The sequence below is a fragment of the Canis aureus genome, chromosome 13 (genome assembly GCF_053574225.1).
Source record: "Canis aureus isolate CA01 chromosome 13, VMU_Caureus_v.1.0, whole genome shotgun sequence".
Lineage (NCBI taxonomy): Eukaryota > Metazoa > Chordata > Mammalia > Carnivora > Canidae > Canis > Canis aureus.
Window position 1 is genome coordinate 14,838,092 of NC_135623.1, and position 26,368 is coordinate 14,864,459.

The 26,368-nt window shown below is 65.8% G+C and overlaps 1 protein-coding gene across 1 annotated transcript; it reads right to left on the reverse strand.

Moving 5' to 3' along the window:
• Window positions 1-2,279: 2,279 nt before the first annotated feature.
• GPT2 (glutamic--pyruvic transaminase 2) lies at window positions 2,280-26,084 on the reverse strand. The gene is made up of 11 exons (XM_077844852.1): window positions 25,830-26,084; window positions 19,006-19,095; window positions 17,069-17,177; window positions 12,321-12,454; window positions 10,909-11,152; window positions 7,586-7,665; window positions 6,797-6,933; window positions 5,738-5,912; window positions 4,570-4,725; window positions 3,668-3,780; window positions 2,280-2,835 (listed from the first exon to the last, which is right to left on the reverse strand). The coding sequence occupies exons 1-11, from the start codon at window positions 26,067-26,069 to the stop codon at window positions 2,745-2,747; spliced, it is 1,569 nt and encodes a 522-aa protein (XP_077700978.1). The 5' UTR covers window positions 26,070-26,084; the 3' UTR covers window positions 2,280-2,744.
• Window positions 26,085-26,368: the final 284 nt, after the last annotated feature.

Here is a 26,368-nt window from a genome sequence, read left to right on the forward strand (position 1 = left end):
TCCATCCTCTTCTTGGGGGCCGGGGTGTCTCCTGGCTCAGGGCAGGAGGCCGAGGGGATGGGGGCGCCACCCACATGCTGCTCATGCCCGGGACCCCGGGGCGGGGGAGTCTGAGCGCTGGGCTAGCCGGTGGCCACCGTACCAACGGCTGCGGCAGGACGGGGACCCCACCCTAACTTGGACGCCCCACACCCTGGAAGCTGCAGGCTGGGGGCGCTTATCCGACGTCTGCCAACAGCGCTCAACCGGGCCAAAGAGGACAGAAGGGGAGCCCTTGCGGCCCTTGGGGGGTTAGTAAAGTCGCCTAACGGAGCTCAGCCCGCAGGTAACGCGTGTGCGGCCTGTGGGAAAGGGGAGGGCAGGTGCGGGGCTCCTCTGGGTCCCCTTGCTCGGCAGCCAGCAAGGACCCTTGACCACCCCCCGCAACGCGCCGCCCCCAGACCCTCTCGGAGCCTCCTGCCCCGTCGAGGCCACGTCCGGGCCGCGAGAGACCGAGGCCACAGGCCCGAGAAGGGGAAGCAGGTCGCCCGTCAGAGTCGTCCCCCGGGACGCGGCCGCGTGGAGCCGGACAAGGGGGCTCCATAGCAGAGCGGACGGGACCCCGCGAGTTCCTCTTCCCCGTCCCGGCCCCGGTAATCCTGCTCCCCCCACGTCTCCCAAGTCTTCTCTAATAAAGACAGAAGCTTCAGTTCACGCAGGTGCCCGGCCGGAGCCTGGTATCCGCTCGAGCAGATTTGAACCACAAGGAAAACGAAACACGGGCGCCACTTTGGACACGGACTTTATTGTATAGAAATTTCCAGCAGAGCTACCACGGGGTCCATGGGCGGGGGCGGGGGCTGGAGAACCTAGTGGAGCCAGGCGGGCAGGCCTGGGGGCTGCTCCTGCCGGACCCCGCAGGCCCAGACCCCAACCGGCCGCCGCAAACAAGGCGAAGGAGCGGCCCAGGCCCCGGCCCCCCCGCCCCGCGGACCGACCCGACCCACCGAAAACCCTGCAGGTGCCAACTGAAAGCACGACCCCGAACGACAAACGACCCTCGTTGGTGGGCCCCGAACAGGACGCTGGAACACAGTCTGAAAAATCAAATGTGTCGCCCTCGCGCTCCGCCAGGAAGGAACCCCCGACCCCGTGGGCCCCCGGGAGGTCCTCGTTGACTTGCACAGCAGGCCGTGTGCCTACGGCGTCGTTTGAAAAGTCATGTAAACGTTGCAAAGTCTTCAGGTGTCCACCGTCATCTGAAGAGGTTCGTAAAAAACTACCGGACTTGTTAAGACTACAAAGACCGGCCCCCAGTCCCCCGTGAAAAAAGCAATTGTTACAAAAATATAAAAAATAGCCCAGCTCCTGCCACGGGACCTCTGCGCCGGGAGCCCGGGCGCCGGCACCTCCCGCTCTATCGGCCGTCCGCCGAGCACAAGCGCCATCTCCTCGGTTTGTAGGAAGGAAAAGCTCCGAGGCGGTCCCTGTGCCGCGGGGGCTCGGGTGCCAGCAAGCGGGGCGCTCCGACCCACCCCCCGCAGCGCCGGCCCTGGGGACCTTGGGGGGCGGAACCGGGGGGAGCTCGCAGCGTGTGGATGCCGACACGTGGCTCTAAGCTCAAGTGTCTCCACGGACGTCGAGTCCACCTACGTGCACCTGGCACAGCGGCCAGGCCGCCGGGCACTCGGACCCCCCACGAGCTGGCGACGGGCTGGATCCACGCGGACAGCGGGCGCCATGGAGGGGACGGTCCTGGAGGACGGCCCTCGCCCACCGGGCACCTGCAGGGCCTCCTCGCCCCCGATGACACCCTGGGCCGCTGTGCGCAGGCTCAGGGAGCCCTCGGGGGAGACGGGCCGCTGGCCCACGAGGCTGGGCACCTGCAGGCAGGGGCCCTCCGCGCTTCGGGGAGACTGCCGGGCGCACCCTGCGCCCCCAAGGCCTGGAGCCCTCGCATGGGGCCCCGCCTGCACGTGCCCAAGAGGACCCTCCTCCCCGAAGCCCTCACGACCTCCAGCTTCACCCTGAGGTGCGCAGAGCCTCCCTGCCCGCGACGGGCTCCCGCGGGCCCTGCTTCACCTGCAGCCTGGCTCGCGCCCCCCACCCCTGCGGGACCCCTCGCCTCGGCCGTAGCCACCAGTACCTGTCACAGGCCCGCCTGGCACCCCGTCCGACGCCGCCTGCCGCGGCCGCCACCACCCTGGCCTGAGACCCAGGCCACGTGCCTGCAGGCGGGAGCAGTGACCCTCCTGCGCCTCCAGCGACCCCGAGGCTCTCCTGTTCGGAAGAACCACATGTTCACACCGCTGAGGGTTTTATTTCACAGATCACGGTGGTGAGGTTAGGATCCCAGCCCTGGCCACGGTCGGTCGTCACACGTTTCCCGACACCTGCTCGTGTCTTCGGAAGAGAAACCTCTCCCCCTACACACCCTGGCTGTTCTAGACCCCAAAGGACCTCCCCGAAAGCAGCAACAATTCAGAGAACACCGGCCACCTGTGCTGAGCAAGTCCCCTCTACTTTGGTTGCTTCAAAAAAAGAAAGAAAAAAAAAACAACACCCAGGACTTCTGAGTTACCCCCCATCACATTGCTCAGAAGAGAAGAGCTCCCGACATCAAGGCACAAGGAAAGAAGTCTCTTGGGGCAAAATGACAATGAGAGCGACTGGTGACCTCCGTGAGGCCTGAGGCCAGGCCGCCGGGGCGGCGAGTCCAGCGCGGGGCGGCCGGGCGCCCAGAGGGAGGCCGAGGCCAGCGGTCCTCAGGCGTACTTGTCCAGGAACGTCATGTGGAAGTCCTTCACCTTCTGCAGGACCGTCTTCAGCTTCTCCACCGGGGGGAGGATGGTCATCCTGTCCGGGAACAGCAACGCGGCCTCAAGCTGCGCACACGGCGCCCACAACGGACGTGGGAACCCAGGCTGAACCCGCCCCCGGCCCGCCCCCCGCCCGCCCCCCATGGACACACGCCCGGAGGCAGCAGGACAGGCAGCATGGGGCCACCGCCGCCGCCGGGAAGCCCGCCCGGCTCTGAGCCGTGTAGACCCTTCCTCTGCGGCCGGACTTGCTGTTTCCCGCGGGTGCAGAGCCAGCGGCTCCTCCTGCGGCGGGGGGGGAAGGGAGGGGTCTCCAAATCTCTTGGCGGGAGAACCTCCGGGCTCAGCTGCCCTCCTGGGGCATCCCAGATCGCGGGGTAATGACACTGGCAGGGCCGGGAGCTCCCCCGGGGAAGGCCGCCCACGAGCTGCCGAGGAGAACCAAGGATGCTGGGAGGCCGACCCTACACGAGCGTCTATGCCGCAGACGCACCTGCCCGCTGGGCCCGCGGCCGGGCTCAGGCTGGGCTCCAGGCTAAGCCCAGGATGCCGCCCTGCACGGAGACCCCAGCCCCTCGCTCAGCGCCAGCACCGCCCCGCAGGGTCCGCACCCCCGGGGTCACGCACATCAGTACGTGGAACCAACTGCTCCGCCTCTCACAGACTCTGGACGAGCTGCTGGGCGCTGCACGCGGGGTCGGGGGAGGGCAGGGAAACTGAGGCACCCATTGGGAACATTCAGACGGCTCGTGATGGGCCGGGCAGGCCGTCCCCCACGGCCCCCGCGGCCCCGGCCCCTGCTGCAGGGACGACGGAGCCGAGCCCTCGGGCTCTGGAGGCGCCGGGGCCGTGCGGGGCGGCAGGGGTACCTGAAGTGGTAGGTGCCTTCCCTCTGCCCGAAGCCGCTGCCAGGCACCACGCAGATGCCAGTCTCCTCCAGGAGCTTCATGCAGTAGAACATGTCGGGGGCCATCTCGTGCGCCTGCGGGCAGACACGGCTCAGGGCCTGGCCAGGCTCCCGCGCACTCCCCGCTGCAAACTCGGAGCCCGCGGCCCTGGCGGCAGCTCTTTCCACGGCCAGGTCCCCCCCCCACTACAGAGACGGGGCCCGACAGCCACGATGGGGTGGCCCGGCTGTGGAACCGCCACTCCTCGCCCACGGCTCGGTCTCCCGTGGTGACCCTCACCCGGCAGGAGCTCAGCAAACCTCGGTGGGGGTCCCCCCAGCACCCAGCACTCAGCCCGGGGTCTGCTCGGGGGGCCTGCAGGGAACGGCGCCTCGGGGTCTGTGCACCCCCCACCCGGTCTACACAGCCTGCGGCACCCGCGAATCGCTTGCTGGCTCCAGCACCAGGAACTGAGCTACATGCTGAATGGTCACCAGGGATTGAGGACGTGGGGGGGGGCATGGGGGCAGCACCCTGAGGAGCACCGGGGGGGGGAAAGCACCCGGAGGAGCCCCAGGAGGGGACAGCACCCTCAGGAGCAGCACCCAGGCCCTCCATCCTCAGCGCACGGCCTGCACATGACCCCAGGCCCTCCCGGCCCCTGCACCCTAAGGAGACCCTGGGCGGTGTCGGGGTGTCACGTCCTCGCCCATGGGTGGAGAAGCCCCCACCAAGGCAGCCACCACTTCCTGGCTCTCAGGCCATCGGTCACATGCAGGACACCCCCCTACCCCCATGAGCACCAGTGCCCAGAGCCCGGGTCCACACGCTCGCCCGGGCGCCCCCTCCTGTGACTCTCTCTGTGCCCCGCCCCCAGGTCCGACCTGTGCGGCCTCCACGGCTCGGCTGGGGATGAAGATCCGAGGGAAGGCGTACATGGCACCCTGCAGGGGGTTGCAGTGGATCCCTGGGACCTGGTTGAACAGGTCCTCCGTCAGCTTGGCCTTCGCCGCCAGGTTCCCCAGCACCGACTCCTTCTCCTGCGGAGACACAGGACAGGCTCCCTGAGCCTCGGGGCGGCCACGCCGGCGACACGAGCATGGAGCCCCAGGCGGCGCCTCTGCCGCCCCACAGGACGTCCTTCCCCAGATGACAAAGCCCCGGCCCTGCCGTCTGAGCGCACTTGGCCCCGGAAGGACGGAACGCCATAGAACAAGCTTCCAGGAGTCAGCCCGCCACGTCCTTGGGGGTGCTGGGTCCGCATGCTATGCATGGGGCACGTGACACAAGCGTGTCGGCAACTGGCTGGGAGGCAAGCACGTGTCTGCCCAGGACGTCGGCCGGGCCGGGGGCTGCGGCCTCGGGGTCAGTGACACGTGGCCCACGTGCCCACACGGAGCATCGCTCAGCCTTGGACGGGGAGCGGGTGCAAAGGCACCTCGAGGCAGGACGCCGTGTGAAACGCCCCGCGCAGCTCCACGTGGAGCAGCAGCCACAGCAGCGAGCGGCGGGGAGGACGGGCCAGTGGGCGGCGTGCTCACCGCGTGGACCGGGACAGGCTGCTGGGAACGGTGGCGCTGCCGTCGCGCCACGGCGTGGACGCACTCACACACCAGGCTGCTCGGTTCACCACGGCTAAGACCGCAAATAAATTTTACATCCGTGCGTCTTACTGCAGCTCCAAACCCCTGAGCCTGGAGCAGCCCGGGATGGACTCTGCAGGGACACGACCCATAGGTCCTTGTTCCGACTGGTTAACGTTGGGCTGTCGACCGCGTGGCTCAAAGGGGCGGAAGGACCGCGGGAGCTGCAAGGCCACCACTGACGCCTCGGTCTGGGACCCGGCCAGCTCATCCTCCACTCCATGTCAGAGCCCGCGGCACGGAGGCCTCCGCTCAGGGTGCCCGCCCACCCCACCCGCCCCACACCAGCCCCAGGGGCGGCCCAGGCGCCAGGAGGGCCCGCGAGCACCCCGCAGCCCGTTGGTGACCCTGAGTGCGCGTGAACCCCGAGAGCCTGGTGCAGCCGTGGCGCCGGGACGCCGCGACTCACCCTGTGGAACTGCTCGTAGGACTCCTCCCCGGGCACCGGCGGGTTCACGACGATGTCCATGGCAGCCTGCCCGGACACCGGGGGGCACAGCCGCACGGAGAGCAGCTTCACCAGCTGACCCTTGATCTCGGGGTGCAGGTTGATCACCTCCATGTAGCCTCCTCTGTAGCCACACCTGCAGAGCGAAGGGAGGGGACCAGCATTCAGAGGGGCCACCCAGACGCCCTGGAAGCTGTCCCCGTCCTCCCCCCGGGGTCCCCAACCTCCCCAGGGTCCCCATCCTCCCCCCCCCATCTCCGTTCTGGCCCTACCACAGGGCAGCCAGGCAGCGCGTAGTACCACGGGGTCCACTGCGACCCACCCTGCGCTCACCCCCCACGGCTCCTCTCCTGCTCCAGAGAGAGTAAACTCCAACCCAAGGGGCCCAGGCGACCAGTCACCTTCCGCCTTCCACCGCTCACTGGTTTCCAGCCCCGCTTCCCCCGCTTCCCCTGCACACTCCAGCCGTGCCCAGGGCATTGCACGGGTACCTCCCTCCTGTACACCCTCCCCCCCCCCGCATTCCCGCTTCCCCTCTGCGCGTGTACCCCCACCACCACACGTGGTGATTCTCCCCATTTGTCTACGCCTCTGTCTTCGCTAGAACATAGCGGCCAGGGCTGGGAGCGCCATGCGTCACCCACCGCCGTACCCTCAGTGCCAAGACCAGGCTTGGACCCCGAGCGGGTCACCTTGTGTGAGAACCACCACGGGGTGGCAGGGGCAGCCCCGGCCCTGGGCTCTGAGACGCCCCCACCGCGGCCCACCGCCTCCTGGCACCTGTCCACCCAGCTGCCCTCCCGGGCCCCTCAGGGTTCAGTCCCAGGGCAGCAGCGTGGGCCCGGCAGGAAGCGCGGGGAGCCCGGGGCCCCAGCAGGACCTCGCCGCACGGGCGTCCCTGCACCAGGGCTGAGCTCATGCACAGGCCCCCTGAGACGGGCCCCGTGTTCCCCGCGCAGCAGGCCGCCAGCGGGCAGGGCCGAGTGGTGGGGCCGCGGGAGGAAGCCAAGGCCAACGTACTCGCCCATGTAGCCCTTGGAGGTAGAGTGGAAGGACGCAAGCTCCACGTTGCTCGAGTACTCGGGCCCCATCTCGTAGAGCACCTTCTTGAAGGAGTGGAATCTGCAGTCCGGAGAGTACACGTTGTCCTGGTACACCTGGGGGGACAGACGGGGACGGGGACAGTCACCCCGACTGCCCCACAGCCCCGAGCCGGGTGGTTGCCGCTGCCCAGGACCAGCCAGACTCCGCCTTGGCCGGGATCACCTGGAGGCCTGCCACCCGGCCACCCCTGCACCGTGGTTTGGGTCGCCTGACGGGCTCCGCGAGGGCACTCGATGGGGTGTTATTGTGTGTTGGCAAATTGAATTTAAAGAAAAATCTCTAAATTAATTAATTAATAATAAATAATAAATAAAATTAAATAAGTAAATTGACTAATTAATAAATTAATAAGGGGTTTGCATTAACCTCCTGAAATTTGTAACCACTCAATGGGATGTCATCGTGTGTTGGCAAATTGAATTTAAAGAAAAGATCTCAAAAGTAAGTAAATAAGTAAATAAGTTAAGGAAGGGAAGGGAAGGGGGAAGGGAAGGGAAGGGAAAGGAAGAAGTTTGCATTAACCTCCTGAAATACGTGACCAAGAATCCAAACCCATATAGGGAGGATTCGGATCACCGTGTCATAGGTCGTGACCTCCTCAGGCCCGGTTAGGACCCCTCCTCCGACACCTGGAAGGTTCCCTGGGTCACAGGCTGGAGCCCGGCCCCCTCCCGTCGCTCCCCAGGGGGCCTGGCCCCGTCTCACCTCATCTGCCAGGAGAAAGAGCTTCTCTTCCCAGGCAAAGTGGATGACGTCCTCTATGCACTTCCTGCTTTGCACCTGACCTGGAAAATCCCCGACAAAACCAGAAGGCCCCTAGGTGAGACCCCCGACCACGCGGCGCCCTGTGTCCCCACGGGCCCTGGGCTCCCACCGCAGCTGCCCTGCCTGGGGGGGCTCAGCCAGCCTCCGGGGCCCCCGAGTGCAGGGAGCCGGGGAGCCGGGCGCGTGGGCGGAGGAGCCTTCCACACTCGGCTGCTGTCTTGTTACTGTTACGAGGTGTGTGTGCGGATGTGGGACCGTCTGTGCCAGAGGACCGAGTCTTGAGGGCAGGACGGTAAACTCCGCGCCCCCGTCCACACCCCACAGCACCGGGGGCTGCTCGAGGGCACGCACGTCGCGGGGCCGGGCGGGGGCCGTGCGGCTCACGGGCTACCCCTGAAGCCAGGACTCCGCTGTCCCCACAGGTCGAGCTGCCTGCAGACCCTACAGCACTCGCCTGGGCCCCACAGCCACCCTGTTAGGTCTGCGCACCGAGGGAGGGGGCGGCGGGTGCCCCAGGAGGGCAAGGGGGGGGGGGGAGGACAGGGCCTCACAGGCCTGCAGCCCCGAGGGAATGGGCCGCCCTGTGCAGCCCTGAGGGCGGGGGCAGCGATCCCGGAGCCGGCAGACACAGCAGCAACCGCAACCGTGGGGCTGCACAGGGAGGGGCGCCCAGCTGTGCCCAGCAGGGGACCCCCCACGGCAGCAGCCACACAAGGAGGCTGACAGGCCTCTGGGGCTTCGCAGCGCAACTGTCCCACAACCCGGTGAGAAAACCCACCACTTGGCGACCGTCCTTCCCCTGAGTGACAGGCAGCTGTTGTACGGGGACACGGCCCCTCTGCGTCCAGCAGGCCCGGCAACAGGGATCTGGCCAGAAGCCTGGGGACGGGACGGCTCGGGGACGGGCAGTGACCGACTTGGGCGGAGGGGAGTCTGGCCTGGGGTCATCGTTAAAACTCGGGGCGAAGCTCTGGGCTGAGGCTGCTCAGTGGGCAGGTGACGGCCAGAGGGCTCCGACCAGGCCTGGGGAACGGACCGGGTCCCGGACGACGATGCGGATTCCGGCGCACTGCTTACCCCCGGACTTCAGCCTGTGACCCACCCCTACAGCCTGAGCCGGGGGTCTGCCTGAAAACCCAGGGATCCCGCTCACCGTCCCCGGGGGTCCCCACTCATCCTCCCCGGAGGTCCCCACTCACCGTCCCTGGGGATCCCCGCTCACCGTCCCCGGCTCACCGTCCCCGGGGGTCCCCACTCACCGTCCCCCGGGGTCTCCGCTCACCCTCCCCGGGGGTCCCTGCTCATCCTCCCCCGGGGGTCCCCGCTCACCGTCCCCGGGGGTCCCCGCTCATTGACCCCAGGAGTCCCCCTTCACCCTCCCCAGGGGTCCCCGCTCATCCTCCCCAGGGGTCCCCACTCACCGTGGGGGGGGGCCCACTCACCGTCCCGGGGAGTCCCCCTTCACCCTCCCCAGGGGTCCCCACTCACTGTCCCCAGGGGTCCCCACTCATCCTCCCCAGGAGTCCCTGTTCACCGACCCCAGGAGTCCCCCTTCACCCTCCCCAGGGGTCCCTGCTCACCGTCCCAGGGAGTCCCCACTCACTGACCCCGGGAGTCCCCCTTCACCCTCCCCAGGGGCCCCCGCTCACCGTCCCCGGGGGTCCCACTGACTGTCCCAATCCATCTGGACACCGTTCAGCCCAAGTGGCCTGGCGCGAGCTCCAGACAAGGTATGGGGCCATCACAGGTGGGCTCCTCCTCCCATCCCCTGCGCCTCCAAGAGCCGACCGAGGCCCACACACACACACTCAGGCCCCAGAGTGCAAGGCCAGCCTCCGCACATTGTAAAGTCACTCTTTAAAAACCACTCACATTATATACACTCACGTGACCCCTTTGCCTAAAATACTCTCTGACGCAGGGTTTCTTCCCACTAAGGCCCAGCCGTGAAGTCACGGGTCCCTGAGCAGGAGCTAGGTGCAGGGAGCATTTCCCAGCACTTCCCGCACGTAGGACCGGCTGCGCCAGGCTGGGACCAGCAGCAGGGGCATCACCTGGAAGCCCCCCGGCACCCCCACCCTAATTTACACCAGGGGACCCTGCAGTGGGGCCCGGCGGTTTGTTTTTTTTAACAAATGAGAGTCTGAGAACCACGGTCCTGGGCGCAGGGAATACCGATGCCTGGGCCCCGCCCCGGAGTCTGGCTGGCAGCCCGGCCTGTGGCAGTTTTAAAAGCTCCCTTTGTGATGCTAACGTGCAACCAGCACAGGGAGCCGAGCTGGCGGTTATTTTCCTCCCCGGACCCGTCCCCACCCCCAGGGAGCCCCCCCCACCCCGCACCCGCACTCAGGAATTCAAGTGGTGCTTTCGCTGCCTTCAGGCAGCCTCGGTGATGTTCCAAGGAAGCAGATCCCACAATCGACTCAGAGGCGCTTGGCCCTGATCCGACTCCTCCCACAAAGGAGGAGAGAGGAGCCCTTGTTCCCGCATCCGCACACACCGGGGCAAATGAAGCCAGCGGCCCAGAAACAGGGAAGCAGGCAGCGCTGTGCGTCTGTTCTTGTGGTTGTTGTTTTGTTTTGTTTTGTTTTTAAAGAAAAATATGTAAAATTAAGAGTGCCTTTCAGCTCTCAGAGACTGTTTTGTTCGGTTTGTTTGCGGTTGTTCCTGACCTGGTATTTCCTCCTCGGGTCTCAGGGTACCCAGGGACACCGCGGCCAAGAAAAACAGAAACGCACGCACCGGCGTTCTGAAAACTGGGTCAAAGAACCAGAAGTCAAGGTAAAACGAGGCCTACGATTACGGGCTGTGCGGGAGCAAGCTCAAGGGGACTCTGCAAACGCAAGAAAAAAAAAAGTGATCTTAATAATAATGTAACCTGGGGGGCCCTGGGGGGCCCTGGGGGGCCCTGGGGGGCTCAGCGGTTTGGCGCTGCCGTCAGCCCAGGGCTCCCTGCATGGAGCCTGCTTCTCCCTCTGCCTCTGTCTCTGCCTCTCTCTGTGTCTCTCATGAATAAATAAATAGTCTTTAAAAAAAAATACTGTAACCCTGTCCAAAAAAATAAATTAATTAATGCTTGCATTTGTCCACCTCTTAGTGTGGCCTGTGGCCAACTTTATGGCTTTGTCTTAGCAAACCTGCAGCTGGATCGGGACGCCAGGAGCCAAGAGAACAGCCCATTATTTAAGTCCTTAGGTCCAGGTGTGCGGAACCCCAGCTGCCCCGCCCCCCGCCCCCCGAAGCTGACAAAGCAGAGCACACACCTGTGGGGTTCCCGGGGTTGATGATGCACAGCACCTTGGGGTTACAGTGGTCCTTAGCCTCCTGCACGGCCCGCCGGAGCTCGTTCACGTCAAGGGCCCAGCAGTTCTCCTCGTCCAGGTAGTAGTTCACCTGGATGGCGTCGAGCTCGGAGATGACGGCCGAGTAGAGGGGGTACTGTGGGATGGGGATCAGCACGCCCGTCCGCGACTTGCCACCCCCGGACACCAGGATCTTCAGGATCGTCTGCAACACAGAGGTCACGTCTCCAGGGGACACCGCCACTCCCCGCCCCCGGGTGGCCCCAGCCCCAGCGTCACCAGCCACCCCTGCCTGCCTTCGCTGCAGCCCCCGCACCCCGGGAGCTGCCTGGCTTCCCCAGGCTCACTCCCTCCACCTGCATAGCCATGTCTGCTCCAAGAAGACGGGAGAGCAGATGGTCAAGGTTGTCAGCACAGCCATTCAAGGACTCGCGGCTCGTACTTTCTCAAGAGGGTGTCTTAGAGCAGCAGCCCCCGGAGGCCCCGTGTTGGCCTCTAAGCTCGTTCCCAAGTCCCAGCGGGGGACAACAGGGGACGGTGGGGCCGGTCTGGTTGGTGATGGCCAGGCCCCCCCACCTCCGCTGGACAGACTCCCCAAGGGATTCTTGAATCAGGATGAAGTCCCCGCCGACTACCACCAGGTGGTGTTCCAACCCGCTGTCCCCGCACTGTGACACCCGGGAAACCAGGGGACGCTGCCTGCAAACCCCACTCTGCAGGGGCTCCCAGCTCGCACGCAGGCCCCTGGCAGCAGGAGGCCCCGTTGCAAGCAGCTCCACACCGGATCCTCCTCACCAGAGCCCAGCGGCTCCTCCCTTGGCTGCTCCAGGCCCTCGACACGTCCCCGGGAACTAGGGGAGGCCCCAATAGCCGAGCACAGAGGCAGAGGCGGGGCTGACCCCACCGCAGCCTCCCCGCACACAGGCTGACCTGCTGGACCCTGAAGGGTGCCGAGCGACCAGGCACCCACACACATCACCAACAGGAGCCTCAGAGGTCAAGGGGCAGGTGAGGCCGCGAGAGGGAGGGCCGCACAGTGCCGGACGCCGGGGCCACAGACCCAGCACCTGCGAGCCCCCGCCACCCTGGCCCCCCTCATCTCCTGAAGGCTCCCCCCCATCACGCCCCCTCCCCGCCAAGGCCACAGCTTCACACAAACCCAATTACTCCGGCACTGCCTGCCCTCCCTCCGCCTTCAACTCCTTCAGTGGACACCGGTCCTAGGACAGGGACCTGAACCCCCCTGTAGCCACTGAGACCCTGCAGGACCCAGGGCCCAGGCAGCCCTCCTCCCAGTGGGTCCCTGCCGGCAGGCTCACACCTTAGCCCTAACACACAGGTGAACAAGGGATCACAGCCACCACCACACGTACAGAAATGCCGTCGCTGGCTCCAGTGGTCAGGTAAATGTTGTCGGGGTCCGCGGGCACCCCGCCGTCCCTCCTGGTGACGTAGGCGGCCACGTCCTCGCGGATGCAGTTGACGCCCTGGCTGGCACTGTAGGACCCTGGAAGACAGCAGGCAGGACCGTGACCAGGGGCGGGGCAGCTGGCTCTACAGAGGTGGTGACCCCAAATAACCCCCAGGGTGGGGCCGAGGAGGCCCTGGGACCCCACTCCCAGGACTCGAGGCTATAGAATCGTGGCCACCACCGACCGGGGGCACATCCACGACCCACCCGTCCACCCACACACCTGCCTCTCCGTCCCCTCACCCGTCCATCCGTCCGTCCATCCATCCGCTCGTCCGCCAGCCCCTCCGCCGTCGGCACCTCTGTGCATCTACCCACCTACCCCCCACCTGCTCGTCTGTCAATACTCCCGGAGCAGCTACTGCGTGTCGAGCTTCAGTCCAGGCCCTGGCTCCCCATCAGTCTGATGTGCCCAGACCCATTTTCCTCCACCCTCCCGGGATCCACACACGTCCTACAACATGTGGAGCGAGGCTGCTGGGCCCGCTGGGTTGCTACCGCCTCGGCCCGCACGAGCTCCAAGCAACCTGGAGGCACACGAAGAGCCTTCAGCAGCCCTGGAAACGTCGGTGTCCTGACCTGCGTGAGGGCCGCGCAGGTGTGCGCCATGCAAAAACCACTCATTCGTTTTATACCTCAATAAAGAGGGTTTGGGGTTTCTTATTGTAGGGTTTTTGTTTTTTTTACTGTCAGGCCACTGTTTTTGGAAAGAATTTAAAAAATAGGTGCTTGTGCAAGCACCCAACCTGGTCGGAGTCCCAAGCTGGTGAGCTGAGGTGGATGGACGGCTGGGGGTCAGGGGGGAGGCAGGCTTTTCACTCTATGGCCTTTTACGCCCCTGGAACTTTACACCAGGTTTAGGGAGACCCAACCTATTCCTTCCAAGGCTCCGGCAAAACCACCACCAGGCACCGGGAGCGGGATGGGGCTCTGGGCCTCAGGATCAGCCAACCTTGAGGAGCCGTGATCCCCCAAGGATGAAGGGCAGGCAGCAGGAACCCCATGCATATTCTAATGCATCTGGAATACTTTGGGGATTAGAACAGTGGGGAGGCGCCCTTGGCGCTGGAGAGGCCTCATCCAAGGTGCTTGCCTGCGCCCCCAGGCCTGGCCATCCTCCCCTCCCCCCACCAGCAGCCAGGCCTCCCCACTTCCCCTCCAGCCCCTTGTATGCACGTGAAGCCCAGCCTCCCCATTGGCCCTAAGCTCCCTGAGGGAGGCGCCATCACCTGTTTCCTCTGCCCGTCTCTACCCCCACCCCCCCCCCACCCCCCGCTTGGTCCCACTGCCCCTGTTGACGGATGGCAACCGGAACACATGGCCCACAGACTGGCATCACGGGCACTGCCAGACTTCCCAGCCCCGTCCGGACCTCTTCCCTTGACACTCTGTTCTCAGACCACAGGGCCTTTGCACGCACACGTCTCAGCCTGGCACGCACCTGCAGGTTCTCTACAACTCACGGTCCACATGAATTTGAATCTTATTTGCTCCTTAAACCCTCCCTCGACAGAGTCCCTTGTTAGAGCCCCACAGCTCTCTTTTTCTCCAAGAACTCATGAAAACTAGAGATTACTTTTTACGTGAATTCTTCTAGATATTTGTTTCTCCCAAATCTGAGAGTGAACTTTGTGAGCCTGAAAATACCCCCACCTGGTCCACCAGCACCTAGAGCAGTGCTGGGGTGGGGGGGTGGGGGGCAGACAAGGGTCTGCACCTCCCTGGTTATCTGGAGTCCACCTTAATCCTAAAATCCAAGATACAACCTGAGAACTAAATCACACATCAAACAGAAAATAAGAAAACTCTACAAAAAAGCAATTTTAGGGGCGCCCGATGGCTCAGCTGGTTGACTATCAGAGTCTGATTTTGGCTCAGGTCATGGTCTCAGGGTCGTGAGACTGAGGCCCACGTCCAGCTCCAGCAGGGAGTCCGCGCGAGATTCCCTCCTTTGCCCTCTGCCCCTCCCCCCAACTTGGCTCTTTCTCAAATAAACATTTTTTTAAAAAATGATTCCAAAGGGCACGATTAAAACATGTCCAGATGCGCTCTAAGACCTGTGTACGTAGTTAACAATCCCAAACTGGGTCAGGGTAGCCCTGGGCATGTTCCCTTTACGTCTATGGGCAGGTAAGGCAGGTAGGCCCAGGTGACGGGTGCCTGCCCCAGGAGGTCCCTGCCCTACCCCTGCAATGGTCGGGGGGGCTGGTGGCGACCCCAGGGCAGGGCTTCTCCACACCAGCCACGGGCTTAGCCTCCTTGAAAAGGCCAGGAGGTGAGTGTAGAGGAGGAGAGGTCAGGGGTGTGCACCCCACCTGCCCTCGTAAGGTCCCCACACAGAGCTCAGGGCAGGTCCCCAAAACCCCCGAGACCAACCCTCCTCTTGCTACAACACCCCAGGCGGGGACTCACGTGAACTTGGCCTCCCAAGCTCCTGCCCAACAGCCCTTGCACACAGAGCTGCAAAAACTTCAAGAAGCTTCCAAGGCTGAACAAAGGACCCTCCCCCTCCCCCAGACACCGCAGGAGGCAGGCAGCGGGGTCAGAGGGCGAGCTGCCTCCTCCCGCCTCCCCCTGCAGCCCCAGGAGTCTAGCCCTCGGCCACAGGTCTCTCAGAAGTGCCTGCTGTGGGGCAGAGGGTGCGGGAGAGGGCGAGCCCGAGGCTGGCTTGCCCCACGGCGTGCTGGCACCCTGCCCAGTCCGGCGGGAGGAAAGCAAGAGCAGCCAGCCCCCGCCCGACAGGGACACCAAGAAGGACAGCGACCAGACTCTGGACAGAGGAACAGAGGCGAGCACAGGGCCCTTGTTCCCCAGGAAGACTGGAAAAGGCAGGGTAGGGGCAGGGGGACGGCAGAGGCCAAAGGTAGCTGCTCCTGTGCTGAGCAAGCCTCGAGAATCCCTCTTCACGCTCCAGAACATTCAGGCACATGTCCTAGAAAACCCAAGAGCAACTGTTTTTCCTGCTGCAAGGAAAGCTGGACCCCCGCTTGGCTCTGGGCAAAGGGACGGCGCAAAAGTAAACAAGGCAAAGAACAGGAGAGAACAAAGAGCGAGGCTGGAAATCCATCTCAGCAGCAAAGACCAGAGAAGATCATCTCCACATCCTTCAGGGGCCAAATTCCAGGGCTGTTCTCTGAGGGGAGCTCCGGGGCTGGGCAGGTTCCCTCCTGGGGTGCTGTGGGGCAGGATGTACTCCCTCCTGAGGTGCTCCGGGGCAGGATATGCTCCCTCCTGGGGTGCTCCGGGGCTGGGCATGCTCCATCCTGGGATGCTCCTGGGTCAAGATGTGCTCCCTCCTGGGGTGCTTCTGGGGTGGCCCGCTTCCTCAATGGGGTGCTCCTGGGGCAGGATGTGCTCCCTCCTGGGGTGCTCCTGGGGCAGGATGTGCTCCCTCCTGGGGTGCTCCTGGGGCAGGATGTGCTCCCTCCCTGGGTGTTCCGGGGTAGGACTTGCTCTCTCCTGGGGTGCTCTGGGGCTGGGCCCGCTCCCTCCTGGGGTGCTCCTGGGCATGTGCTCCCTCCTGAGGTGCTCCAGGGCTGGGCATGCTCCCTCCTGGGGTGCTCCTGGAGCAGAATGTACTCCTTCCGTGGGGTACTCCGGGGCAGGACTTGCTCCCCTCCTGGGGTGTTCCGGGGCTACGCGTACTCCCTCCTGGGGTGCTCCTGGGCTGGGCACGCTCCCTCCATGAGGTGCTCCACTCATTCCCTCCTGGGGTGCTCCACTGGCTCCCTCTATGGGGAGCTCCAGGGCTGGGCCCGCTCCCTCCGTGGGGTGCTCCAGGGCAGGACTCGCTCTCTCCTGGGGTACTCCTGGGCTGGGCGCGCTCCCTCCATGCGGTGCTCCACTTGCTCCCTCCTGGGGTGCTCCACTCACTCCCTCCATGGGGTGCTCCCTCCGTAAGGAGGCAGATGGCTGCACATGGGCTTCCAGCAAAGAGGCCCAAAGGCCACAGCATAGTGGGAAGGGAGGATCCCCCAGGCGGCCCAGGCCCCTCCCAGCTCCCCCCACCCCACCCCGACTCCTGCTGTGGGGTGACAGCAGGGCGAGCGAGGGACCTGCACAAAGCCACCCACGTCCCTTCACAGGGCCTGTCCCTGAGGCCAGTCACCAGGTCAAACCCTCTCGGGGGTGTTGGGGGGACAGGTTAAGCCCCCGACTCTGGATTTCCGCTCAGGTTGTGATCTGGGGTCCTGGGGTCGAGCCGCATTGGGCTCTGTGGGGGGGGAGCCGGGAGGATTCTCTCTCCCTCTCCTCCTCTCTCTGCTCCCCCTCTAGATTAATCTTAAAAATACATACATACGTACATAAATATAAAAAACTTCTAAATATCAGTCTTAAAAAAAACAAAAGAAAAACCAAGGCCGGAAGAACCCCTGCCCTGACCGAAGGCTCAGTCGCCGGGGCCGGCCCCCGGGGGGTGAAGCCCAAGCCCCTGCAGCTGCGGCCTCCCCCTGGGTGCTCAGCTCCGGGTTCCCAGAGCCTGCGGTGAGGAGGGAGGGGCTGCCCCTACCTGTCCGGTCCGCATCACACAGTCACACACTCGCTCACTCACGGGGTAACCCCCTTGGGGCCAGGGCAGAGCCAGGGCCCAGCCCACGCCCACTCCCGCCCGCTGGGACCCACTGGGACCCGCTGCTCAGGGGGCCTCACCCAGGCTGTTCCCGCCACAAGCCTGTAGGATCCTCCGGGCTCGTTTCTTAGCATCTTCTGGGAAGCTGGGGCTGTCCAGCAGGTTGGGGTAGGTGCACAGTGCCATCACCTGGGAGAACAGAGGCACGGCTGGGCCCTGGCACCCCCACCCCGGGGCGCCCACAGGGGCGTGAAGGGGGGCCTGTGCCAGCAGGCCTGCCCCCTGAGGCTCGGCCCTGAGAGCTGCAGGAGGGCGGGGAGGGATGCTGGGGGTGGGGGTGCCTCAGCCCCGACTCGGGACCCCAAGGGGGCTGCCAGGGAGGAGCCAGGGAGCATGAGGGCGGCCCGCAGTCCCTGGCCCCCACTCCTCCAAGGACAGCAGCTCGCACACCCACCCCAAGCCACAGGTCCGGGGTCCCCTGAGCAGGGTGAGGGCGGGGAGCCTGACCCCTTCCTAACATGCAGGGCCCCCCACCCCCACCCCCGCCCTGGGGCCCTGCCCCTTTTCTCTCCATCATCCCCTTTCTGCAGCCAGAACAGAAAGCCAAGCCGGGTCAGCTTTCCTTTCCCTACGACACAATCACCCTCGCCTCACAAATTAAGAGGATTAAGCAAGGAAATGTTTGCAAAAGTGCCAGTAACCCCAGCTCGCAGGGCAAGCCCAGGCTGGCAGGTGAGGAGCTGCACCAGGAGCACAGGAGGGAGGGGGGAGGGAGAGAGAGAAGAGGGGAAGAAGGAGGGGAGAGGAGGGAGGGGGGAGGGGAGGAGGGGAGGGAAGGGGAGGGCCTCACTCTCCTTGCTCCTCAGAGGTCAGTGACCTGGCCTGCACCCCCCTCACCCAGCCGCTCTGAGGACCAGCTGGGGAAGGCGGCGGGAGCCCCACGGGTGGGAGAGGCCAGGCCTACGGCAGCCAGGGCACAACTGCACAGGGGCCACGTTGGCCTCTTCGTGCCTGGAGCACGTGGTGGGGACGTGCCCCCCCAGCCGCGGGGTTCCAGGACAGCCAGGCTCCCCACCTCCCCTGGCGCAGCTGCTCCATGTCATCCCCGGCCTGGTCTGGGGCAGCTGCGTCCACAGGCAGCTGGTTGGCAGCAGTGACCACGCGAGGGGGGTCCAGTGCACGTGCCCCGGCCAGCGCCGGCCCAGGTTCCCTTCCCCAGATCCCAGGTGGACTCCCGGAGCGAAGCAGGCCCCAGCACTCCCGCGACCCCCACGCAGGGAGCAGGGCAGGGCGGCCCGTCCATGCTGGTGCTTCCCGCAGCTGCCCTGTGAACCCTGGCCACGTCAGGGCTTCGTCTGTCCCGGCCCCCCGGAGGCCGCCTTCCAGGCCCTGCCCGGGAGCCCCTGCGCACCCCCCGCACACCCGCACCCACCTTCTCCCCTCAGCCCACAATCCCACCCACGTCCACATCCTCACGGCTGGTGCTCCAACTGAAACGTCAAAACCTGCGTCCTGAGACCCCGGAGCAAGCAGGGTCACACGCCACCCTGGTGGGCGCATCACACTCACCACGGCACCAAGGCCCCAGCCGTCCCCGAAGGCAGCGCTCCAGGCCACCCCGCTGGCAGGGGCAGAGTCCACGCTCAACCTCGGGGCATCTCACAACAGAGGAGGCCGCGGGGCGCCCGACCACCTCCCCGCCCCCCGGGCCTCCACCGCCCAGACGGCCTCTCTGATGCCCTCGACCAAGCTGCACACTCAGGAGCCAAGATCCCAGGCTGTGGGAGGGCAGCGCGTCCCCGAGGGCAGCCCCCCATAAGCCCAGTTTCCTAGAGGACTCTGGAAGGGGAGGCAGCGGCCAGGAGACACCCCGGCACTGGAGGGGGGCCACCCCGACAGCGCCTGCTGTGGCGCCACAGGGGCTGCTCGGCGGGAGGGGGAGGCAGGGATGGGACGAGCCCCGGCAGCCTCAGTCCGCACCCCCCCCAGCAGCCTCTACCCTCGAACGCCCACTTACCTGTCGGAGGAAGGTTATAGGCTGCTGGCCCATGGCCTGGGCGTCCCCGATGTTGGCGCGGATGACCTCGGTGAACGGTTTCTTGATACCCTGAGCAAAGAGGAGGCAACAGGTGGTCAGGCCCTCGATCCTGGATGCCAGAAGCCACGCCAGCCTCGCGGGATATTAATAAACACCCCTATTTTGAGTCTTACCCGGCATCAGGCGTAGCGCCAAGCCCTGGACGCAGCCGGCCCCGTTTCACCTTAACCACGGCCCCGTGAAGAGCCAGCATCGGCCTCACTTTACAAATGAGGACAATGAGGCTTCAAAGGGCTGAGAACCCGCCCAACTCAACACAGGCACTGGGGTTTGAAGCCAGCCAAGCACCACCCCCCATCCCTAACCACTGGACTCACCGCCCCCCACTTCGTACGGAGGCTGCGAGAGCTCTCCCGGGCTACCGGGCACCCCGAGGCCGTCGCACATCCAGGGTCCACCAATGCGGCCTGGCGGGGACGCCTCAACACGGGGCCCCGCGGCAAAGCGACTGGAAGGAGGCAGGGGTCAGCAGCAGAGGCCGCGAGACACCGGGCATGGGGACAGGGGGCACCCGCAACCCGCCCCGGAGCTTGGCTCCAGCCGGCAGCCAGGCCACCGTCCCCCCAGAAGACCCCGCAGCAGGGACCTCTGGTTGCTGCCCTGCAGCTTGGCTTCGCACAGCAATGTGGCCTGATTGTCACTTTTTTTTTTTTAAAGCATCAGGGACAGAAAGACTCATGGCCGCGGCCTGGGCAACGTGTCCAGCACAGGAAGAGGGTCCCGGAGAGGAGGGACTTGGAGACCACCCGGCGGGGGGAACTGAAGGACCTCGTCCCGGGCGGAGGATGTGGGACCTGCCGACGCCGGGGGCTCCGTGGAATCAGCCGCCAGGAGCAGGTCGGGACCTCCGGGCGGGCACAGGCATCATCACCTTACAAAGCAGGGGACCCAGGAAGAGGATGAGGCGGGGAGGTCACGGAGGAGGAGGAAGCGAGAGCCGGTGGAGGGGGAGGGCCTGCCAACCTCCCTCCCCCGAGGGCATGCTGGATTCGGATTTCAAAGGGACGATTCCATGATTCCATGTCTTTTTAAACATTTTTTTAATTTAAGTTCAATGTCGTTAACAGAAACCCTATTATTGGTTTCAGGGGGAGTTGAGTGGTTCACCCGCCGCGTAACACGGGGCTCAGCACCCCCCTGAGCCCTCCCTCATGCCCCAGCCCCGGGCCCCCTGCCAGCAGCCCCCACTTAGTTTCCCAGAGTCAAGCGCCTCCTTCTCTGTTTTCCTTTTCCCGCCCTGTGTGAATAAAAGCACCTTCAGAAAACTTCCTGTTTTTAAAATCAGTGACCTACACTTTAAGTAAAAAATAGTGACCTTAGGGAGACGAAAAGCAGCGGCACACGGGTCGTGAGACCCTCCCGCCCCTTCTGCGGCGCTCCCCAGGGCTGCTCAGGATGAGGGGGTCCAGGCTTCGGGGAGAAGCAGCCCAAGGGTCCTGAGGCCACGGCCTGCGGGGCCACCCTCTGCTCCAGGAGGAGGACAGGGTGAGAGCGGGCTTGGGCTGGGGGAGGGACTCAGGCCCTGTGTGCCAAGGCCAGGCCTGAGCCGCCTGGCACCAGCCCCCACCGCCACCCCCCCGCCAGTGTACGAGCCACTGCTGCGCTCTGGGCCTGGCCCCGTGGAACGAGCACAGCCCACTCTCAGGTCCACATAAAGCCTGCCCGGGCCAGCACCAGGGACCCTGCGTAGGCCGCTACAGGGGGGACTGGCCTGGAGCAGGGCCCTGGGTGGCCCCGCGCTGCCCGCCGACGCTGGGCCTGCTGACAAGGGGCCTGGGAACACGGGGCGCCCCTTCCCTTGGGCCTGGGCACCCGCAGGCCCCCAACGCTGCTGCGACGCATGAGCCGGGGCGGCGGGAACTGGCTCCCTGGACTGGGCAGCAGGGCAGGACGCTGCTTGGGGCCACCTCAGGGGTCTGGGCGCTCGAGGTCCACATGGGATGGGGGACGGGCTCACCAGGCCTGGGTCACCCGGTAGTGGCCCCGCCTCAGCCCGGGCTCAGAGGCCAGCAGGCCGCCTCCCAGCTCACGCTCACACCCCCGGTGCACATCCAGGTGACCCGCCCGTGTCCATCCACCCCGAGCTGCCTCCCCGTGGGGCCAGGAGATGAGGTCCTACCCAGGGGAGCTCCTGCCCCCATCCAGCCTAGTGAGGGTCAGGGAACAGGCCCCCAGGCTGGAGGGATGGCGGATGTTCGAGGGCGTCCGCAGGGAGGAGGAGCACGACGACCACGGTGCTCCCCGGCTCAGGCTCCAGCAGCACCACGAGAGTCCAGGGACAAAGGCAGCTCCTTGAGCGAGGGACGGCTTCTATCATCTCGTGGGACCGCCGATTCCCAGAGAGCCTCCCTCCCGTTCCACAAACACTTATGGGTCGCCCAGGCCGGGCAACAGGACGAGCAAGCCCGGAGACACCGCGATCCTTCAGAGCCTGGGCTGGTGGAGAACCGCAAGGGGGCACAGGGAGGGGACGGCCCGGCGAGCCCCACACCGGGCGCACCGCGTGGAGAGCCCTGGGCAATGGACTGGACCAGGGCAGGCGGCAGGTGCTACAGGGACCCCCGGGACAGACACCAGACACCAGCCAGCCCCCACGGTCCCTGCGCACAGGCGCAACTCACAGCTGGGGAAACTGAGGCTCAGCACAGAGTCTGGCCCCAACCGTGGTGGAAAGACAAGTGGAGCTGGAGGGAGCACCGCGGGCGCTAGAGCTGCCCAGGACCAAGCGGTCGGCAGAGCTGCAAGGGCTGAGTCCTCACCACTAACACGGGGCGGGGGTGCAGGCCACTGACCTCTGGGGCTCTAAAGGAGGGTCACCCGTGGAGACTGAGATGCACGGAGAGCTGCTGAGCCCCCAATAGGGTCCTGCGCGGCGGCAAGACGGGGCAAACCCCAAAGAACGCACTCCGAGCCCCAGAGAGGGGAAAGGGCTCTTCAGGGCATAACTGGCCTCCGCTGCCTGCACAGCAGCCTCGCTAACACCTCCAACCAGTCTTTAGGAGGCATCACCTGGCCCATCTTGCAGAGGGATAGACTGTGGCCAAGGTGCTCTCGCTCGTAAGGCGAAGCCCAGGATGCAGGTGCATGGTGGCCTCTGAGGGGATCCCCAGGGGGCTCGGCGGTTGAGCACCTGCCTTGGGCTCAGGGCGTGACCCCGGAGTCCCGGGATCGAGTCCTGCATCGGGCTCCCTGCATGGGGCCTGCTTCTTCCTCTACCTATGTCTCTGCATCTCTCAGGAATAAATAAATAAAATCTTTAAAAATAAAAAATAAATAAAAAATAAACAATATAAGGCGGCCCCTGAGCTCTAAAGAAACCAACGGGGGAGGTCCCACCCCCTGGGCCTGGAGAGAAAGCCTCCCGTCCCAGCCCTAGGCCTAACCCCGGGCTGCACGGCACCGCCCACTCTACCAGTGTAGACGCAGCACACACTCGTGTGACACTCGCCGCCAGTTTCTCCCGTTTACAAACGTTTTGCCCCAACCGTGCGGACTTTACAAACAGAAGTGAAGCCACGGCTCTGCCTCCACGTGTGCCGCCGTCCTCCCCTCCTGCCACAAAGGGAGAAAGCAGTGGGTGGAGGAGGAACCCAGAGGCCTCGAGGCTCCTGTAGCGCTCGCACTGCTCCGGCTGCTCCCGCCCTGGGGCCTGCAGAGCTGACGGCTTCTCCCCCAGAGCCTCAGGGCGGGCCAGGGCGGCCCCACTGGCCTCCGAGAATGGCCCCTTTCACGCTGGGCCGGCCTCCCGCCTCCCGCAGACCCGAGGACCCGGGGACCGGGCCAGGGACGGGCCGCCGCAGCCAAGCCAAACAGCAGCAGCCGTGGCCGCCCCACAGCACGCACTGTTTGCAGAGCACCAGGCGGAAGGGTGCCGGGCAGGCCGGGGCGGCTGCAGGGGCGGTACGCGGGCGGGGTGTGCGGCCAGGGCGACCGTCACCGCACCCTCTGCGGGCCCTGACCCCCCGACGCCCCCGCTCAGGCCCTCATGACAGCGGTCCGGTCCAGCCGCCGCAGTTCAGAGGCGGGAGCATGAAGCTGTGCAGGGCCGAGCCAGAAAAGGGGAAAATGCAGCTCTCCCGGGGGGGACACTGCGCATGCCAGCTGGGTGCAGAGGGGCTGCCCCCCAAAACGGCGGCCCCCCGACCCTGCTGGCTCGAGCGAGCGGACAGAGTGAGACGGAGGGAAGAGCTGGGATGGAGGCACCGGGCCGGCAGGTGGACTCGGGGCCGCGGGAGTCACAGGTGCTGCCGGCTCACACCACGGGCTGTGTGTCCCCCTCACTCACGGCCCACCCTGCTGCGGACCCCTCACGGTTCCCCACCTCGCACCAGAAGCCCTGGGACCCCTGGGACCCCTGGGCTCCCAAGGCTCCTCCACCGATTCCGTCTCATGCATGTCCCATGACCTCGGAGCCCTGCCGCAGCGCTCTTCACCTTCCCCTCCTGCCCTCTCTGCTCCCCCTCTGCTCCCCCCTCTCAGCTCCCCCCAGCCCTATCTGCTCCCCCTGCTCCCTCTGCTCACCCCCACCCAGCTCCCCCCCTGCCCTATCTGCTCCCCCCACCCCGTCTGCTCTCCCTCCTCCCTCTCTGCTCCCCCCTCAGCTCCCCCCACCCTATCTGCTCCCTCTGCCCCCTCTGCTCTCCCTCCTCTCTCTCTGCTCTCCCCTCTCTGCCCCCCCCCTCAACCCCCCCCTACTCCCTCCAACCCCCTCTGCTCGAAGCCCTGCTCCCACCTACGGTGCTCTCCTAGCTCTCTCTGCTGCCCCCCACCCCTGGCTCTGCTCCCCCCACCTCTGCTCACGGCCCTGTTCCCACCTACGGGGCCCCCCTAGCTCTCTCTGCTGCCCCCCTGAAACACCCCACCGTCCTTAAAGAACCGGCGGAGGAGAGGCTCTGCCCAGAGACAGACTGGCAGCGGGCCTCCCGGAGCCCAAGACAGGACACCCTTCTGTCCTAATCGTCCTCATTCCTCCCGAGCCCACACCCAAGCTGCTATTCAGCAAGAGGCAGACTGAATCCCGGGAATTTTCTCTTTCCTAATCCTTAGCCGCTCGGAAACCAGAGGAATCAGGAAACCAGAGGAATCAGGTAACGTGATAAGCCGGGAACAACTGAATCTCAGCTTTGTTTGAACAGGGAGACTTGTTGCAAGGACAGACAAGCCCGTGGGCCAGATGCGCAACGGAGCACAGTGGCCAGCTCCCGCGCTCTGTCCCTGGCGCACGGCAGGCCAGGGACGCCCGGGAAGCCGCCGTGCCTCTGCGAGCCGGGCCCAAAAGTCAGCCTGCGAGGACTCGGAGGCAAGACCCTGGGCAAGGACTGGACTGTTCAGCTCACGGCTTCCCTCGGGTTCAAGGGCACGGCGATCGCCCGGCCCCGGAGCCCCCCAGTTCCAGCGCCACTGAGAGCAAACCCAGGAGCCCTCCCCCGCCCACATCCTAGGCTGGAGCCGTCTTGAGCAAGCAGCTGTTTCATCAGATCTTGTGAATCTTCAGAGTATTTACTTTTTTTTTTTTATATATTGCTCTTGACTCGGTCTTCTAAATTCCACTCAGGTCAGAACGCGTATCCTCAGGGGCATCTTTTACACACACACCCCCATTGACCTTGGTTGTGGGAAGGGAGAGATCACTCCTGATCATGTGGCCACTTTTACACACAACTGCCAACTAAAGCCAAGATACCAGCCAGCGAGCCAGCCAAGGGGCGACCCGCGCCATCCCTGTAGGGCCCCAGAGGCTCAGGACCTGGAGCAGCCCCGGGAATGAGCCGACCCTCAGACAAATGCGGTGGCCGAGCAAGGCTCCAGCAGGCGCCCGGGACAGGCCTGCTCCCCACCTGGACTCACAACCCGCAGGCGACCCAAGACGTCCAGGAAGAAAGCTTTGGTGCCAACACACCAGAGTGCCGGAGCCTTGTCCCTGCCCGCCTGGCACACCCCTCCCCAGCCCCCCCCCCCCCCGCACCTTCTCCCACCCCCCAATCACTCTTTGGGCTGCAGGCGGGCGGCCTCCCGGTCCCAGTCCCCACAGGCAGCCTCCTGGCACCAATGGGCATCACAAGTCAGGAATTCAGCTCAACAAGTGAGCCGTGTACGCGGCCCTTGCTCTGTGCCAGTGTGGGGGGCAGCGGGAGGACAGCAGGGGGCAGCGGGGGCAGGGTGGGAGGAGGGACGCAGGCTGTGGGTGACCTGGGGTGGGGGTGAGCACGCGGAGCAGGGTACCCTGGCTGTGCCCAGCAGCTGCACCCTGCAACCCCTGTGAGCACGCTGAGCAGGGGACCCCCGCGCCCAGCAGCTGCTCCTCCGTGCCCCCTGTGACCCCACCGAGCAGGGGACTGAGGCCATGCCCAGCGGCTGCCCCTGTCACCCTGTGACCTCTGCGAGCAAGTTTAGCAGGGGCCCCCGGCCGTACCCAGCAGCTGTCCCTCTGCAACCCCGCGACCCCCAGGACCCAGGCGAGCATGCTGAGCAGGGGACCCCTGCGCCCAGCGGCTGTCCCCCATGACCCCCGTGCTCCCACCGAGCAGGGGACCCCTGCGCCCAGCGGCTGCTCCCCGTGACCCCCGTGCCCCCCCAGCAGGGGACCCCCTCGCGCCCAGCGGCTGCCCCCCACGCCCCCACCGAGCAGGGGACCCCCCTGCGCCCAGGGCTGCTCCCCGTGACCCCCGCGCCCCCACCGAGCAGGGGCCCCCCGGCCCCCCGCGCCCCCGAGCAGGCCCCCCGCGCCGAGCCCCCGCGCTCACCCGCTGCAGCTCCAGCTCGATCTCGCCGGCCTTGAGCACGATGGGCCCCCGCACCGCGTACTCCACCGCCTTCACCTGCGGGTTCATGGACTCGGGCGTCAGGATGCGCTCGCGCCGGCCCCGCGCCGGCCGCACCTGCAGCGCCGAGGCCCCCGCGGCCGCGCTGCTCCGACGCCGACCCCATGGGCCCGGGGCTCCGGGGCCGCAGCGCCGCCCGACCAGGGCCGCCGCCCGCTGCATCGCGTCCGCGGGGAGTCGGGCCGCGAGAGAGGAGCGTCGGTCGCGCCTGCCGGGCTCCGCCGCCGCCGCCGCCGCCCGAGTCCGCGCCCCGCTAGCGCCGCCGCCCGCCGCCCGCCCCGGGGCCCCGCGCCCGCAGCCGCATTTCAGCGCCCGGCGCCCGCCCCGCCCGGCCCCCTGCGCCGCACGCCCCCCGCCGGCGGGCCCGCCCCGCGCACGGGCTGCTGGGACTGGTAGTTCCGCGGCGGCTGCCGGCGCCCAGGCGGGGCGCGCGCCGGACTACAAGTCCCAGAGGGCCCCGC